Genomic DNA, 20,187 nt, shown 5'->3' on the forward strand with positions numbered 1-20,187 from the left:
CTATTTTAGCTCTGTTGGACTACTCCCGGTCAACAAATGTAAAATAAAATAAATAAAATCTTCTGAAGCTTTTCTGTCAGTAAAAAAATGAGTAAGAACAACCAACACAAATACCTCTAATGCTACCGTGATGAATAAAATCATCTCTGCTGGACAAGACATAGCTTCTCACCACTGAGTAGGATATCAAAGGAATGCAACTCGGAAAGACCCAAGCAAGAGCTGCTACTGGGAAGTCCTGTGACAAGATTACTAGAACTCAATTATCCAGGAAGAGGTACACTAGGAAGGCCTTCTTCGCCATGAAAAGGGTCTTGTGAAATACTCTGGAGGCAGGGGGTGCAGAAAACAGCAGCCTGTATATTGTGAGCTGAACGAAGCTCCTCCAAGGCCCCAGATAATTACATGCTAATAGCAATCTATTGTGTCTAATGAATTCAAGCAGACTACTTCTGGCAGCAGATTAACCGATCTGCAAACTGAAATTACACTAATCACTGTCAGCATATTTAACAGAATAATGTTTTTATACACCATATTGCAACCAAAATCATTATAAGAATGAACTTTGCTTCTGACGTTCTTGCATTATCGTTTGTGCAGCTATTAGCTTTTGTTCTTGTTTCAGTCCTGGTAGACAACACATCTATTCAGTAAAAGTACAGAGGATCACATGACAAAAATAGAAGACTAAAAAACTACATAACTGTGCATTTTAATGCATGTGCTTACAGATATATACTTAAAAAGTGCAAGGGGAAGGGATATGAAAACCTAATTTGGCATTTTGGATCCTTCTTACCCATCTGGCCCACCCCTCCTGTGTTGACTTTGCTTCAACACTTAGCTCAGCCAGTCATGCAAGTGTGGTGTTTCAGTAACAGCAGAACGATAAGAGGATGGTGAGCATAAATGTACCCAGAGACATACTGAAAATAGAATAAATAGCACTAATTGGACAACTGCTGCAAGCAATCACATTTTTTTCCAAAACAGCTGAACATGCTACGGATGGGTTTTCACTGCAATGGTGGTTGAGCAGCTTAAGTGCGAGCATTTAAGGTCATTGTGAGTTTCTCTCAAAAGTATTGTGTTGTGCATGCTGTTGGTGCACCTAATGGGCTTTCTTCCCCTTTTCCACAGAATGTGATATGACTGTGGAGTTGGTATAGATAATTTTAGGGGAGGGGGCTTGCCTTCCCGCACAAAAATATTTTTTGCGAGGTTTTTCGGCTCATTGTTTTTGATGGTCAGTTTTTGATAAATAGAGAGCCAAAGAAATGATTGCCAACATCTCACAGATAAATCCCTACTATCGTCCTAAGCATGTATTGTACACTTAAAATATTCCAACAAGAGTCCATATTTGCCATTTGTATTAAAATTTATATTGAAACCCTATCTGTAAAATTACCACATTATATATTTCACGTTTTATGCAGTTCCAAGCTTCCACAATACTGATGGCACAGAATTTGATAACATGCAACAAGACAACAGTACAACCTGCTGAAGTTTTCAATCACAGTGTTCTACTTATGGAGAGAAAAAATATATGCTGTAAATGAAATATAGGTCTTGTGAAAGTGAGTTACTGATGATCTTATGTAATGTACTGTACAGTAAACTCTCAGTTAACCAGAACTCAAGTCACCAGAACTCTCAAGCAACCAGAAAAAAATCGAAGAAATAAAGTACGGTATGAACAATTCAGTTTTTCATGTGTTGCACTTGTTTTCCCCCTTCACAAACATACCTTACATTTTTTAGAGTTTTAGTGTTTTAAAAAGGAAGATACAAATAAATTCCCTCTCTCCCCAACCTGAGAACAAGTCAAACCAAACAAGTCAAATCGCAAAAATGTCAACACTCGCTCCATACTCAGTTTGCATCAGATTCCACATTCTCTCTCTGATGACAGACACAGAGACACACACACACACACACACACACACACACACACACACACACACACACACACACACACACACACACAGTCTCTTCAGCTTTCATACATGCATTTACTCACTTTCTCCAATCTCTCACCGATCGCTCACACACACACACACACACACACACACACACACACACACACACACACACACACACACACACTTCAGATTTCATACATCTCTCCGATCTCTCTCACATAGTCGCTTCTGCTTTCATACATGCATTCACTCTCTCTCTATATATTAAATTCATTCAGTTCCAATCCACTCAGTGTGCCAATGAAAATTGTTCTGCGTGCCACACTTTCTAGCAGAAATATAAGTTTATTCCAGCCAGGCTTTTAATTACTGTATTTCAATATTAAAATCAAATCAATACAGTGTTTATGGTATGTTATGGTATGGTATAGGGTACAGTATTAATCAGGCCTATTGTTAATAGTAACTCTCAAGCAACCAGAAACTACACTTATCCAGCATCTACCAATCCCCATGGGTGCCATTTAACTGAGAGTTTACTGTATTTTGAACTGGTTATCTGACTTAGAGTCACTTTACTTTTATAAACCACTGAAAAGCTTAATGTAATCTACTGAAAAGGCTTAATTTGATAATGAGCTAGAAATCGTGTATGCAGCTGTATAACAATGTCTCTACATTATTACTCATTTGGAGTTCCAGTTAAATAAAGCTGCCATTTCTTTTCCTTCTCAATATAAGCGTGCTACAATCCTGAAAACCTCTTCAGAACAACATGCTGTGAACAGCTTCTGAATAAATAGCACAGAAGGCCAAGTAATTAAGTCTGTTGCCTAAACAATGAAATTATTTTAATACAAAGCTGTACGTTAATCAGACCTATACCATATTCCTAACACAGGTCAGTAAACTTAGCAGGTTTACATAATCATCCAGGTTTCTGGAAAAATTGTTACCTGTGTTGTGAGGTACTTCTGCTGGAGTGTTAGCTGGTGCATGGGCCCCAGGAGGAATTTGTATGTTAGAGTAATTGGTTGTTGGCATGTTGCTAGGATCACTCAAAGATGATGATGGATAAGGAGGTTGGAAAGCTGACGTTCCCTCAATGTCTTCATCACCTGTGACAAAAGCATACAATCAGAATGTAACATTTAAATAAAACACTACAAAAAATACCTTGAAGAATTCATATAAACAACAGTGAAATAAAATTTAAGAACACATCCTAAGGGAATTTTAGAATGCTCTGTACAACTGTAATTCAGTGTTACCAACACCCCTGAACACCCCAGGCTTTTTAATATATGCAGCAGACCAAACAAATGTGGAAATAATCTTACCTTTAAAAAAATCACTTCAATATGCAAACTGTTGTATCTGATTTAATGTACAACAGCATTTACTTACAGTATAGGATGTCTTGTTACTACTGAACAGTGTATGCATTAAAAAAAAAAAAAAAAAACTACAAATCAATAACAAAAACACACAGTACTGATGACTGGTGCTACTGAAAAGTAAATTTCCTCCCCTTGGTTCTGTTACAGAGAACAGAACTGACAATGGCCAGGTTTTCTACTTATTGAGAAGTCCATGGAAAAAACATAACTGATGAAGTGGACCGTGGCATGTTCCAGGAAAATCTTTATGCCTTTTGACAAGTTGGGATATTGACTAAGGGTATTTGTGAAGTGGTTTTCTTGTCCTGTGATGTATACCACCAGTAGGGACAACTAATATTCCAACATCTTCTCCCAGGCCCAAAGTACTTCTCAAGAGGGAAATGGACCACAACCCACACTGCTATCTAATCATTTTTTTTTCAGAAAGACTCAATACAGCCTAAAATGCTAAACGATGGTTCACAAATTCACAGTGTAACTGTGCAATGTCCACCTTATGAGGCTTCAGAAGCTCTTCCACAGCTAAGAATTGTTTCAGATATGGAAATGGAAAAAAAATGGGAAATTACCTCATAGCTAGGTAGAATGGTTATAACTGGCAAGGAACCACTAGCAAGAATTAAAAGCTAAGACATCTGAAGGCTCTGATGATTCTACAGCCACTGCCAACACACAGACGTGCACAGCCCTTGTTAGCACACACAAGAGAAACTGTAAATATCTGTTATCAGGCTCATCAGTCTGACAAAACTACAAATCAAAAGATTTTCTAAAGATGGGCACAAGTTGTGAACCCAGGAGAATGACTCCTGTCTAGATGTGAAGAAATGATAATGGACTGTCTTGGCAAATTAGAAGCTATCCATGGGAGTGCTTCATGATGCATTACTAGGCTGCAATTAGTGTCATGAGCCCAATCATCATCTATGGCCACAATGGTGAGATATCAGTTTGACAGGAACTGAACACATAACACCTCTACTTACAAAACATACCTATGCAACTGCCGATGATCCATTACATTTTCTTAGGTAGTTCTGACCTGCCTAATTATCTGAAAATGTATCAACCCGCTTAAACAATCTTTTATTATACTTAATTCAATGTTTATTAAATATTTCGTTTTTTTCTTAATAAATTTTGTTAATGGGGTAAACAGTAAGCTCAATGGATGCAAGTGTCCCTTTTCAAGGGGTGACTCTCAAGCATTGTCTGTCTGTCTGGTTAAGTGACTTGCTCAGAGTTGCACAGCAGGCAAACAGAGGTGAAAGGAGTTAAATACTGTACCCTGGGCTATATTAGGAAACAACTCATTAATAGCTCAGAGCCTTAATCCTCTGTGCTAATCATAACACTTGGTTAAAGAATGGTTATGGCCAAGTACACTTACATAACAGTAGATCTTTTGAGAAGCAGCCACTGGAAGAAAGGACAACTGGGTTACACTGTAACTTACTTGTGTTTTCTCTGGCTTGCCTGAAGTTCTAAAAACTATCTTCCTTCCACAGAAACACCAACACAACTGCATTGCTCCCTTTTACATCCTGTATTGGTGCATGTTCTCTGCTGTTCTTCAAGGAAGAACTACCTCAAAGGAAAGGGAGAATACCACAGACAAACAGCTCTGCTTACTTCAGATGTCTGAAGAGCACAAAACTTAAAAAAAAAAGCAATACACATGAATGCTACTATCTACACCCAATGAATGACTATTGTATAGGTAATAAAGGGATTAAATACAGTAACAATGGCAGGATTAATCAAATAAATGACCAAGTGAGATTATAGCAATAAATATCAAAGAGCATCTACACTATTCTACCTTGATGAAATGGACTTGAAGAAGATGTACATAAGAAAACAGATGTTGGCAGAAAGAATAGTTTTTATTAACAGTGAATATATATATATATATATATGGCACCTTTCTGTTATCGGGGCCACACTTGTAAAGAGCACTCATATGGCGCAAAACAATCACGTTTTTCTAATTCAGGTATTCACGTACTATAGGCTGCTATGACCATGTAATGTCTCACACAAGAATAGTTTTGTGGAGTTAACTATAAAAATTTCGGAAAAATAAACACCCCGGGTGACTCAGAATAACAACTGCACAGAACTATCTGGTCTTATCTTGGCGGAAACATCAGGGCCACCCAAGACTTGTGAGTTTCAGAGAGGGAAAAAAAACGGGAATCTGCAAGTCTTTAGAGGTACTGACTCACCTTTTTTAAATGAAAATCATCTCCATCCCCATTTAAATTGAGTGTAATAGTTGATGGCAGACAAAATGTACAAAGACTTAAAAAGTAAATTCAAATTACTTGCATTATATTTAGCAGTACCGTAACAATGCAGTCTTTTGCTGGCGTCGTACAACTGTCAACTGTATCTGACTGACTCAAATGTTAGCTCTGCCCTCTGAATCCCTACTACCTAAAACTGGTGAGTTTTGTAGAAAAAGTGGTGAATTACACTTAATACTTGGTAATAAACATTTCAGTTACAGACATCTTTTACATCAGAGAGTATATTTTGTAATTTACGTTTTCATGTACTAGAGGAGTTGCGGCTGCTATGACCATGTCATGTCTCACACAGCAATACTTATGTGGAGTTGGAACTGCAAACATTTCGGAAACAGTAAGTAAATGTTTAGATTTTTATAGTTCTTCAATAAAAAGGCCAGCAAAATGAATGGGGAAGGGAGTAACAGAAGCATGCAACGGCGGTGCTGTCTCTCTCAGCCAATCAAGTCATAACTTGTGGACTACATGCTAGAGATGTACACTGAGACACTATACAGGGATAACGTTATCCACAACTGCTGCATTCATTATTTTTCCATTTCTGTTTGTTACTTATCGGGGCAACACTTTCAATGAGATCGTTCAGCTGAAATTCAGTACCTTCCCACGTCTGTTTACCAGGTGTGTGTAAAATGTGTTCAGATTCTGGATTTCAGGTGAACGATCTCCTTGAAAGTGTTGCCACGATAACGGAAAAGTACCGTAAATAAATAAATAAATATATATATATACATACATACACACACACACACATATATATATATATTTATATATACATATCTATACACACACACACATACATTATATATAGAGACAGAGAGATGTAAACATATATACAAATATTCCTTATCAAATATTTAACAGTGTTTAAAATAGATTTTAAGTATATTCAAATACACAAAATACACTTTAATTATTGTTAACATTCTGATAGGAATCCATAAAAATCAAAGTAAATAATTGAAATTAAGTAAAAATACTCATTTTTCAGAAAAGCAGGTGTAACTTTAAACCCTGAAATAAACAGAACATACTGGACAAATGTAAAAGTGGTTAATACACAGAACTGTGGTGCTGATAAATATACAACAGAAATATCAGTGCCAACATTCCCAAACAGAACTTTGGTACAGACAGGTTTACACAACAAAGCATGATGTCTCCCATAAACAGGTTTTTGTGCTTAATCTTCAGACTTTTCTTTTACTAGCATTTCCACTGGCATAACTGTCTCATTGTATTGGCCCCCGTTTCAGTGTTGATGCTTTTGTCTTGTTTCATTTCTCATTGACACAGGTATGCTCCAGATCATCTGGACCTTGTCTACACACAGATTTCCATTTCTTTCCTTCTGACCTAAAATGAAATAGTTGCAAGTTCACACCTGAGCCAGTGTCATCTATGCTTCGAGCATTTTTCTCTAAAGGAATCATGAATTCCTGTACTGTGCATTACACTGGGTTACATTCAAGACATAAAAACAGTTAACTTTTCCAGCATATTTCACATCACATATAAAAAAAAATATATAAAAAGATACTGACAAACCAGACTATGCCTAACAAATGGCAAATTTTATCTTATGCTGGAGAAAGCCATCATACCATGTTACAAATGAGCCCCCCCCCCACTAACTTCACCTCACCAGTTACAACCCCATAGAAGGTGTGTGAACCCTCAAATCTGTACTGTGTGGTGAACACTAGGAGAGTGCTGTATCTGAAAATGGAACAGTTGCAGTACTATGGGGCCCCCAGGCAGAGCTTAATATTGCCTTCCTTTTGCTAATGCAACTAGTGTAGTGGAGCATTACTTAGGAAGAACTATGGTGAATTCCCTGCCTAGTTAGGTAGCACAGAGACAAAAGACCAAATTAATAACTAAGCATTCTCTCTCTCGTGGAATATCTGGTTTCTACCTTGGATACCTTTCTGCTAACACAGCAGATTGGGATAAGAACATCTCCTAACCACACTTCCCAAGTGTCTGCACATACAATGAATGTTTTTTTAGAAATCAGAGAACATTAAAACAGGCTGTGGATACAAATTACTTCTTAACTGTTGGAAAGCTTTCACAGCCACTGGAATCCACTTTTTTATTGGGTGGTTTCCCTTTAGTAATCTGCAAGGGACCATCCAATGGAGGCAAGATGGGTACACATTTCCAATAATATCCTGCAAGCCTTAAAAAGGCCCTTAACTGTTTCACTGTTTGGGAAACTACCAATTCCTTAACAGCTTTCACCTTTATCTTTCTATGATTTACTAATTCCCCTTCCAATCACACACCCTACACCTCTATCATCCTTAGTTTATGTTTTGGGACATTAACAGTCAACCCAGTCCTTTTAATAGATGCTAACAAGACATTAACTTTCGGAATATGCAAATCACAAACCTGCTAATGAATTACCTGTGTAGACTGAAGTACAGGGGTGGGTGAGGTTTTAGCCACTGGAATGTGGCAAAAGATCTGAGATGCCTAAAAAGGAGGGTGGCATACTGAAGCACACTGTCAGCTTTCAAAAAAGCAATCATTTCCTTAGCCTCATTGGTTAAGGCAATCTTCCAGTACCTTCTTACTAAATCCAGGATTGTACCTGGGGTACAGGGTAGCTGTCAAATTTGAAGATACTATTGTACCTTCAAAAGTCATTGCAAAATTGGATTGTTCAGTCCAGTTTTGGAACAAAGTATTCCATTCATTACCCAAGTTTTCAAATGGTCCCAGCTTCAGATTTTCTGCATTTCCTCCCACATTGCTTGTTTATGGGACACAGGCACCCTACATGTTTTTAAGTACATTTTTACTTCTGGAACTATTTCTACATGGTGTTTTAGTAAGTATAGTTCTACCGGGAACCTCTGAAAATATTTTTGTTACTTAGAAGGAATTATTGTACTACTTCTTTCTGGGGTTTTGCAAAGTGTAATTTACTATTAGTTCGCATACACTTATCAGACACTTCTCAAGGATGTTGGTGCAGTGTAGTTCCTCGGAGTGTTCCTTAACTCTGGTTCCTGAAAATAGCATTTGCTTGCTTCTTTGCATGTGCAACCTTCTAACTGAGTGGCTCAATGTTCATGCAATGTGGAGCTGGACAGACCCATATGTTGCATATCACAGTCAGCATTTAGACTGCCTCCCACCAGGACTGGAAAGCAGACATCAGTCACACAAACCCATCCTCCCTCTGTTGCACCTTCAGTGTCCATGACAGTAACTGAACATGAGTCATGTGAGACACAGTAAAGGCTTTCTCCCCCCTCTGCCATGAGGCTACAAGTTGTATCCCTCATTGTGCCTTCTTGAAGTTCAGTTGGCTAGGTTGGGATCCTTTTCTCAGTGAAGCAGAGGGCTCTGAATCCTCCCCTGCTAAAGCAGGTATGCAGTTTCAGTATCCCATTCTTCTTCAAGAAAGAGCAATTCACACCAGTGGCCAGTGACATCTCCCCATGTATATTTTGTGTTCCGGACCTTTTTCCCTTTCTAGGGTTACTCTCACTTTCCTGCTTTTGTAGGGGTTTCTCATTAGTTATGCCACTCTGTTCTTTTAAGCATCAGTGTTATTCCTTCTCTTGGAGCTTCTGGCCTTTCTTCACTCCGTTTCTGTTCTATACACTGTTTTGCCAAGATCTGAGGAATTCATCTCCTCCTGTCCTTGCACATTTGCCCACACTTTGGTTCCCCCTCCCCTGGGACTTCAATCATTATCCCACCTCTCTAATGACCCCTTGTCTTTTGTACAGCTAACAGTTTAAAAAGTTCTCCCCCCTGCTTATCATAGCGGACTGATGGGCTACTTGTAGCTGATCTGACACCAAACCTTTAAGTTGGGAAGCCAATTATTCATCAGTGTTCTCTCTCTTTCCCACTGCTTCCACAGAGCATTACAATATATGAAATTCTTGCAGATTATCAGGTCGTGGCTGAGGTAGGGCACTTACACTGACTTTAAGCAGCATCTTCCCAAAATTACTTTAGATTTCAATCTGAGTAACAGGGTAGCATCTCTTCTGTCTGCAGATGCAGATAACCACAGATTTTTGTGAATGGGTCTTTTGCCAACAAATGTACTACCCCTTTATGTGCATAATTACACTGCCAGAACCCAACAATCCCTATAGTGCTTTTCCAGCTACCATTATGGTACATTTAATAGACTTAGGAGTGGATCATAGAATTTTGCCTCAATTAACCCAATCAAAACCTTATCACATGTCATTGCTTCTTCAATAGTTCTATATTCTTTAGTTGGCTGCATATTTACTTCTGGTTTACCTTCCTCATTACAATAACTTGAAAATATGTCCCTATGTAAAACACAGAATGTGTATAAAAGCCCCATTTGGTTTCACTACATCCCTCTCTTATATTTTAGGTGACACCTTTTGAATAAATTCTCAAAAAACATGATTCTCTCAACTAAAGGGCTGAAGTTTTCAGCACCTTGGGGATTTGACTGAAACTTTCTTAATAGCTGTCAGGAAAAATCAATGTAGGTGAGGTAAATCTATATGTATCTCAACAGTATACATCCAACCAGACAACATTACCACAGCCAAAAATATCCTACACTGGATATCTGACCACATCCCACAGGAAGCCTTCATCTTAGGTGACCTACATATACCCATTACAACTCAAATGTATTAAGGGTAATGTCCCTAGATAAAGCAGTTACTCACTTCAGTTACACCTTCCTAAAAATACTAAATGATTTAGTACCAGTTAAGACAAGAAGGGTGAAAAGTAACATAGCACTACGGCTGACAAAATATACCAAATTACTCATGCTGCAAAGAGATAAAGGATGGAAAGAATGGTATTAGAATAAAACTCAACATGTCTACCAAACTTTTAGAGATTTCAAAAATGCACAAAGATCCTTGTTAAATCTCACAAGAAATCATACTACTGTACTCTCCAGCAAAAGCACCAAAACAACCCCAAGCTTTTTTGGTACTCTCTAAATAAACTATTACACCCTGGTCACACCACTACACCCTGTCATTCTACCTCACAGAAAGAGTCCACTGCTACTCAGTTCAACACTCATTCTTCTAGTCAGTTCTATCATTAAGCAATGACCACCTCACTTCACCCCTCAAACTTCCATCTATTCTCAAAAGTAACACACTGACGTTTAGTTTTCAGCCCATCCCAACAGCAACCATAAAAAATTACTGGCCAAATTAAAAATAACAACCTCAGTTGTCGATAACCTTCCCACTGAGTTTCTCAAAATAGGATCACAGGAGGTTACTAGGCTATCGACTCGGAGGTCATTTCAAGCCTAGCCGTTTCATCCCAATGTGATACCAAAGACACTCTAAGTCAATACCCAGTATTGTATTTTGTAATGACTACCCATGTCTAGGAGGGTTGTGGGCACTATCCCCAGTAAGAATTTACGGTGCCCCATACACTTGCCCAGGTTCCTTTTGAACAGTGTCATAGATGTGCTTGTCTTTACATGAAGTGGCAGCCTATTCCAAAAAATGCATCAGTTGCTGGGAGACAAATCTGCCCCTCCAGCACATCCTATTCAAGTTGCAGGCCATATTTAGGTCCCTGGAATGTGTACCTCTAGTCCTGTTTGACTTACAGATGTGCAGCAGACTCATTACTACTGGGTCTGAGAGTGCTCTGCAAGCCAGGGATAAGTCTCCCCTAAGAGGTCTATACGATGCACAGTATAGTGACAGGGACTTTAGTTGGTCTGTGTAAGGCACTTGCTGGAGTCCCATGATCATCTTTGTTAGAAACCTCTGAGGTCTCTCCAATTGCTGTAAGTGCTTTGTGCAGTACATGCCAAAAGGGGCATTACACTCAATTACGGGCCTGATTAGTGACAATATAGGGGGATTAAAACCTGCTCTACAGGCAATGCCTTTGCTAATCAAGTGTGCAACATACAAGGCCTTCCTTACTACAGTGGACACATGGTGCTCAAAGTTAAGACTACAGTGTACTTGTAATCCCAGATCCCTTACCACTTTATTGGTACATAGGGTACTGTTAATTTGATAGTGTGGAGGGACACTGCTTTTACTGAATGGAATGATGATGCATTTCTTTGCATTCAGTTTGAGACCATGACTAAGACACCAGTTGTTGGACTGCGCAACACCCTCCTGAAGTATACGGACATCATTTGGCGGTTTAATAATTGCACCCAGTTTGCAGTCATCAGCAAACTTGGTTGGTTACAGCCCCTTAGTTTTGGCCGGAACTTCTGAAAAGTATATACCAAAAAGTAGGGAGGCCAGCATTGACCCTTGTGGCACCCCGCTGGTGACAGGTCTACTGGTTGATGCGGAGCCACCCACTTTGATAGTGTGTCACCAGTTTGTACGGCAGTTGGCAGCCCATCTTACAACAAAGGGGTTTACATTCAGTTTGCTAAGTTTATCGGTAATGCCTGAGTGCTGGATTGTGTCAAAGGCCTTTGCCAAGTCGAGGTATTCTGTGTGCACAGATCTGCCTTCATCAATGAACTTGATTACATTTTCAAAGAAATCCACCAGGTTTAACAGGCAGGAGCTGCCCTTGATGAAGCCAAATTAGGTTGGATCTAGGGTTTTAAGGTCCATGACGATATGTTCCATGGCCTTACAGATGAGTCTGGTCAGACTATGGGTCTATAATTCCCCTGGTCTGTTGCTAAATCACTTTTGTGGGGTGGAATAACTGTTCCTGTTCTCCATTCTGCAGGAAAAAAGCCAGCGGATGAGCTATGACTGAATAGTGTACTTAATGGTGATGCTAGTTCATGTTTTAGTTTCTTTAGAAGACAGCCTGAGATGCCATCTGGTCCCACAGAGGCGTTTTTTTTTTTTTTTTTGCCTTAGACAAGGCTTTAATGACCTCTTCAGATATGCAGGGTTGTGGCAAGCTGAGGGCAAAGTTTGTGATAAGTTCGGAGAGGACAGGGGAGTGAAGTTTTCACCAAATGTCAGCAACTAGGTTTGCTATCTCTGTGGGATCAGTGTTTGTGACACCATCAGTCACTAGTTCAGTAGATGCTTGGGTCCTACCTTTTAGGCTATGTACATAGCTATAAAAGGCTTTATAGTTAATTCTTGGATGTGATTGCTAGGTTTTTCTCAAAGTTACCCTTACAGGATTTGACATGTTGTCTTATTAGCTGTTGAGGCTCTGGAGAGTGCTTTTCCATTGCTGGAGCCTTAGTTTTCTAAGACAGCAACTTGTGTCATTTGTTGCAAAGTTTGTTGATGCTGGATGTCCACCAGGGTGGCTTGTTTTTACATGGGGCTCTGGCTTTGATTCTTTCGGGAACAGACGTGTCTATACACTTATACAAGTGATTGCACAGGGCTTCAGTGTAAGCTCTGGTGTAGTTACCACTTCCAGCTGGTGGTGGGGGTTGGAATGCATATATACCCACCCCTAGCAGGGTAATAGTTTGCTTTGATGAAGTTTTTTAGTCTGACTTTGCCCTTTGTTAGTTCTAGTATTAGTGCCAGTTCAAAGGCGACTGATTTGTGCTCAGATTTAACTAATGAGGGTCCAACATTTGCAGTGGTGCATTTGTTTGTCATGTTAATGAGGACCAGATATAGTATGTTTGTTCCTCTAGCTGAGGTTTGAACAATTTGTTACAGGGAATTTGAGTTAACAAAGTCAAGGAACTTTTGCGCAACTGAGTTAGGGCTAGAGTAGACTTCCCAGTTCATGGTGGGATAACTGAAATCCCCTGTGACCAGAGTGCTTGGCAACACTTGGATTGACTCTAGTTTGGTCAAGTAGGCCTCGTGCGCATCATGATTCACTGAGGGGGCTCTATAACTAGCTATGACTTGAATGGGGGTCTTCCCCACAGTAATCCGAACTTGGAGCAACTCCAGGGAGTTGTCCAGTCTAACTAGTCGGGAGGTGATTTATCTCTAACATAGACAGAAACACTGCCTCCTTTGGTTCTCACATGTTTGTGTTGTGGTCTGAAGACGAGGAAGGCATTGTAGCCCTGCAAGGCCTGGGTACTCTCTGAAGCCTTGAACTAGGTTTCCGTGACTGCACAGACACCTACATCATCTTGTGATAAAAGTAGTTCCAGGATTTGCAGTTTTTGTTTTAAGCTCCTAGTGTTTAGCAGCATAACCCTTATTTTGTTTGATTGACAATTTTCACATCAGTAATTTTGTTTTTCAGACCTTGCCTAAAAAAGGCACTATGGGGGAGGCAAGAGCCCTTGCCAGCAGCCAAAAGCTTAGTGATGCCAGATGCAGTCAGTCTCTGGTAAAGCAGCAAGGTTTCTCAATCATGTTATCCCAGGCTGACAGAAACTGGATCCCCTTTGAATGACAGCAAAAACTAAGCCGATTATTGAAATCAATTATTTTTTGTGATATCATTCTAGGTGATGGTAACATGCTGCTCAAGCCTAGGGACATAGCTGCCTGGGACACATACTCAGACAGCTCAATCCTGTCTCTCTTCATATAGTCCAGTGAGATACATTTCAGGTTGTTCACTCCAAACAGAGTCATAATGGTACTTGGGGTCTATATTACATGACCGAACTTTCAAAAGTTTGACTGTCATATGGTCGACACCATATGATCAAACATTTTAAAAGTTTGAATATCTAATAAAAAATAAATAAATAAACTACACAAATAACCTACCTGAACGCTTTAAGCAGGGGGACAAACCCCCCAGTACCCCCCGCTCTTTAAATATACCAACTCCGAGATTGCACTACAGTGCAGAAAAGGGAAATATTCCCATTCCGCACTGTACGGAGATCTCTGTTAAAACATTCAAACTTTCAAAAATTTGATCATATGGTGTGGACCATATGACACTCGAACTTTTGAAAGTTCGATTATCTGATATAGACCCTGGTACTTGTTGCTGAGAGACCCAAGTGCATACTTGATCAGATGAATCCTGGTACCAGACGGGCAGCTGACAGTGACTTCCTCCTTATCTAACCTGGTGAGTGGGACATCCATGTGTCTCACTATGGAGTCTCGAATGACAAGAAAATTTGATTTTTGAGTATTACGCCTTAGGGGCTTGGTAGGTGAGACACTGGTGTAGCTATGTGTATTGGGTGCTGTGGAAAATGTGTTAGCTGTAGCAGAAGCACTAGTCTTCCCTGTCTCCATTCTGATCAACTGGTCAACAACCGAAAACTACCTCCCATCCATCTGAAAAAAATCCAATACCATACTCCTTCACAAAGGAGGTGCTTCAATAGACATACTGCTATTCTATCACTCCTTTCAAAAATCCTCAAGAACTGTATTCTCTCTCAGTTTACAAAACATATAACCAACTGCAACATCCTCTCTAACAGCCAGCACAGTTTCAGGCCAAACCACAGTCTACCACTGCCCTCTACACCTTCACCAACATAGTGAACCAATACAGTAATAAGGAGAACCTGACATTTGCAAAGCATTTGACAAAGAGTCCCACCAAAAGCTCCTTTCTGAAATTGCACCTCTAGGTTTCACTTACCTCTCTCTCTCCCAGTTTCAGTATTTATGTAATCTTCAGCAAGCAACTTAATGGCAATAAAACCTTTCAGCATTTCAATGAATCTCTGTTGGTTTCCCCAAGGGTCAATACTCATTCCCCTTTTATTTAACATTTTCATAGATAAACTTCATACTGCTACAACACTTGCCACTCTCGTTCAATATGCCAACAATTCAACCATTATCTGCTCTGCCCTAACCAAAACAAAATTGGAGGAAATCACTTAAAAATATTTCAGACATTGAAACATGGCTTAAAAATTCTAACGTGCTGCTTAATGCCAAAAAAGCCAAGCTTATGTTATTTACTCCAAAACAAAACCTTACCCAGAAACACAGATTTCATATCAACTCAAGTGCTATCACAAAAATAGAAACCATAAGCCAAACTAAACTACTCCAAGTTATAATAGATGATAACCTGAGATTTGTTCACCACATACTTCACTCCATAAAAAAAACTCAGTGCCCTCTATATGGCCAAACAGTACCTGACAGATCAAGCAAGGACTACCTTAGCAGCAACTTACCTCCTTCCTTCTCTATTATATGATTCCTTATTCTTACAAATATCAACACTATGTATAAAAATAAACTAGCCACCTGCTACGACAAAACAGCTAAATTTGCAACTAACCAACTTTATAAAGTACACTGCTGTCTTGCATTAAAACAATAAAACTAGCTTGAACTCCCAAACCAGTTGACATGATCAAAAATCACTGCCCACAACCTATTGCACTCTCCAGACAAATGCCCAGTATTACAAAATATTCTACTGTAATATTCACCCTCTAGAGACCTTTGATCTAGCAATAAACTCTTACTATGCATCAGCAAGACATTCAACACTGATGAAGACTCTCTACTTCCTTTATGTGTGAAAACTCTGGAGTGAAATCCTAACAGATAGAAAACTTACACAGTTTCACATTTTTGCTTAAACAGCACCTATGCCAACGACAGCTCTTTTTTCCTGCTCACCTGGCTAGCTTTACTCAGATTACTTTCCTTCAACTCTTACAGCTACTTTGCTTCCCGATCTTTTGTACCTTATTGCTCCTACTCATACATCACTGATTCCCTAAACTCTGACTCCTTCTCGCACTCTCACAACCCACCACTAAATACAGTCCTTGCCTCCTCTGTTCGTTTATCTTCACGCTCATTTCTATAACTTCGACTTGCATCTCTCTCTCATCAGTTTTAGGCTAAACTACTATTTGTCTGTCTGTAAATTATTATTAACTCCAAAACAGCCCAGTGTGATCTTTTCCCTGTAGCCCTTATGGTACAAAAACATTAACTATTATTATATTTTATTTTTCTGTTCAATAATTAGCCAATATATGTTAATTTAGCCCTTGTTTTTTGTGTTAAAACACTATGTTCATGTAAGAAATACTTAAATTTATGTAAATAAGTTCAGATACAGATGACTTATCATGAAATTATAAATGTGTATCATGTGTAACTTAAATATGGAGCTTTTCTCCATGGGCCTCGGATGAAAATGATTTTTCCCAGTCGGATATTTCCCAGTAAACAAAGACAAATAAACAGAGCATGCATGGCTAAGATGGCTAACTAAGAACAGCAACTGGTGTAAGCTCTGTGATAGAAAATTTTAAATATATTTTTTGTCAGAATTTGGAGTTATGAGTTGGATCATTTTATTCACTAATAAAGAAAAGATTTATAGCTTTAAGTTCTTCAAAAGCTGTAATTTTACTATCAGGATTTCAAATGCTTGGTTAAGAGAGAAGAGACCTCAACATGAGCCACTCAAGAAATGGTACTCAGGATTCTTGTGCTAAAAAAGACAACCAGTTACTAATATCTAGTATGCATGACATAGTACTTAAAATGGGCAAACTGGACACCAAAACAGACAGTTTCAAAGAACAGCCAGAAAGATGGAACTTTTATAAATTCTTATGAAGCAGCAAAGTGCAAAAATCAGAAGTATGGAAGAAGATTTAAACGATCAAGAAGGGAGAATAACTGAAGGCGAGTCTCAGACTGAGTTTCTTTTAAAACAAAAAGACTAACGTTGATGATTTAGAAAACAGACTGATGAAATAACATTAGAATTGATGGTATACCTGAAAAGTATAAGGGAGACAATATAATAAACTTCTTAACAACCTGGCTACATAAAACATTAAATCTACCTGAAGCTTTATGTTTTGGAATTGAAAGGGTACATAGATCTCAGAGAGCCCCTCCGAAGGGGAACTCACCACTATATTCAATTACGCTTAACTTTATGTCCAGCTTAGAAAAAGATCAATTACTTAAACATCATGTTCCAGCCCACCTATTAAAATAGGTGAGGTGAACATGTAGTCAGATTATTCAAGTAATGAGTAAAAGAAAATCCTGCTTACCACTGATTACAGAACTTAAAAAAGAACAACATTAAAGCCACTTTGGTGTATCCTACAAAGATCAAGTTATTTCTTTATGAAGAAACTAAAATATTTGACACACTGGAGGAGGCATCCACTTTTCTTAACAAAAATAAAATCCTTACTAATACTGAAGAAATTGATTGGAACCGTATACCTCTCAAGAAACAGAGTAAGCTGAATTCTTGGAAAACTGCTTCTAAAATTAAAAAAGATTAAAAACAAGCGACTTTTATTCCATGAGTATAGATTTACTCTACGTAAAAGATTTCTATTGGACTTTAAGCTTCAAAACATATGTATGTATTTATATTTTAAGCAAAAACATATTCATGACAAGGAATATAAATGGTTAGTTTTACCTTTTAATACATTTACTGCAAACTTAATATATTTAACTAAACTTATAAACGTATTTCTAAATGTAAAACAAATACTTCCTGTAAGAGAATGTCATTAAATTATAAGCAATAAAATTAGTAGCTTTAAGACTATTTAAGCTAAGAGTCTTATTTTATTTGTTTAACTTTGCTGAGTCTGTGCATTGCTTGGTTAACTGAATGCTAGATCTAAGTAACATGCTAATTAGAAGTGTTAAAAGTGCTGTTGATTTTGTTTTCATTGTTGTTGTTGTGTCTTTCAGCTTTTCCCGGTTAGGGGTTGCCACAGCGGAACTCCGGTCCGCTAATGATTGGTAGTTGATTTTTACATGCCGAGTTACCAGCCCTGATGCACAAACTTCAGTGAAGGTACGCCCATTCACGCATGTCTCCACGCAGAAGACGCTCTAGCTGAGAATCGAACTGGACAGCGTCTTACTGTGAGGCGACAATGCTACCGCAGCACCACCACTGCGGGTGTTGATTTTATTTTCATTGTTCCTGTGAAATACATGTTGCGGACATAGAATTTGCTTACATTTTGCTGAATGTTAATAGTTAATAACTGTTAACAACAGCATAAGCTAACTGTACATGTTGATGTAAGGAAGGAAAGTTAGAGATTTGTTACAGATTAGAAGAGTTTAAAAGAATTAAAAAGAATGAGAAGCTTACGGAGGAAATTAGCATCTACTCTGAGTTGTCATTTCTTATGCTGTAATCAAATTCTAATGTCAGGATCTGAAGCTCAGATCAGGACAGCAGTTCCCAGTGGCTAAAACACACATTCAAATTAAATGAGCAGGAATTATTTCATACATAGTCAAAATTGCTTATAAAACTAGAATTAATAAGAGTAGTAAACATCTTATGGATGATATGCAAATATACAAGGAATGAAATATCTGAAGAGCAGTGTCAGTAATTTAAAAAAAAAAAAAAAATATATATATATATATATATATATATATATATATGTATATATATATGTATGTATATATACATACAGACACACACTGTAAACTCTAATAGGGATCTGATGATTACATTTTATTTATGTATTTAACATTTATTTACCAGGGAAGTCCTACTGGGCTGGTTGCTCATTTTCAGCGGAGACCCAGGGAGAAAAGCTCCACACTAAATATTATGCAGGACACACAGAAGGAAAATACAAGGAGAAAAAGCTCCACATACATCTCATAAGGACAGAATAGTAGTATAATACAAATGGTAACAGAGACAGAAAAATTATACAAATCATAGAAATGAGTGGAATGTCATACAGCAAATTTTGTCAAATAACATTTGAAGTGTTAAAATTATTCTGTCAAATGACATGTTACACAGCTTTTTGGTGGGAGATTTTAGAAATACAAGTTATATAGAATATGGTAGAATGTTAGTGGGCAAAAAAGACAGAAAAATATGTTTAAATATCAAACTGATAAGAAAAATATGCATTACATACACCTGCATATTTCAGAGATGTCCATGTGTACGACTTCATATAATTTACATAGAAAACCATATAAATATTTGAAAATATCTGGAAAGCTAAAATTTGAAGCATGGAAATGTGAACTTTGAAGCTTTCTGCATATTGTATGTTATTTGATTCACTAATACTACCTGAACTAAATAATTTCATAAGTCAGAGTTGAAATTTGGGTGTTATACTGTTGAATCAGTGCCTCCATTTTGATAGAAAGTAAAGCAGCTTTTTCAATATGTTTGAATCCAGGAAGGGAGAATGGGATTTGAATTAAGCACATTGTATCTTTTGAATATAATAGAGACTGCAATTTTTTGACCCTATCGAAATAGATATTTTCTTTGACCTTGGAAATGTACATATTTCATGAATTAGTTTAATAAACTACAGTTTTTTTTAATATTTTGAAATTAATCATATTAACAGTGTTGCACAATTTTAAGATATAGACACCTGCACTTTTAAAATCAATTCAGAGCTTTTGTTAGATTTATAATATATGTACATATCCTTTAGTACAAGTATATACCTTCATGCATTGATTTTCCTTTCCTACAATAGTTTAGTATGATAAAGATATCTGTAAACTTTCAGATGACAGGCAATTTGATCTCTACAGTTCCCACTCTGTTCTACTTATTCATTTAGAGATTTAGTTAAATAATATTGAATGAGTGAATAAAATGGCTAATTTATAATACTAGCACATAAATAGGTGTACAGTACACTTTGTTGGATTA

At 37.9% G+C, this 20,187-nt stretch overlaps 1 protein-coding gene across 2 annotated transcripts in view; it reads right to left on the reverse strand.

Annotated features, from left to right (window-relative positions):
• VTA1 (vesicle trafficking 1) overlaps nucleotides 1-20,187 on the reverse strand; it is a 1,322,571-nt gene that overhangs the window by 160,831 nt on the left and 1,141,553 nt on the right. For both annotated transcript variants that reach the window (XM_044058895.1, XM_044058858.1), the window contains exon 6: nucleotides 2,888-3,049. In XM_044058895.1, coding sequence (XP_043914830.1) covers nucleotides 2,888-3,049 — 162 coding nt within the window. The remainder of the gene's footprint in view (nucleotides 1-2,887; nucleotides 3,050-20,187) is intronic.

Source organism: Protopterus annectens, chromosome 1.part0 (genome assembly GCF_019279795.1).
Source record: "Protopterus annectens isolate FY-2018-M chromosome 1.part0, PAN1.0, whole genome shotgun sequence".
NCBI lineage: Eukaryota > Metazoa > Chordata > Ceratodontiformes > Protopteridae > Protopterus > Protopterus annectens.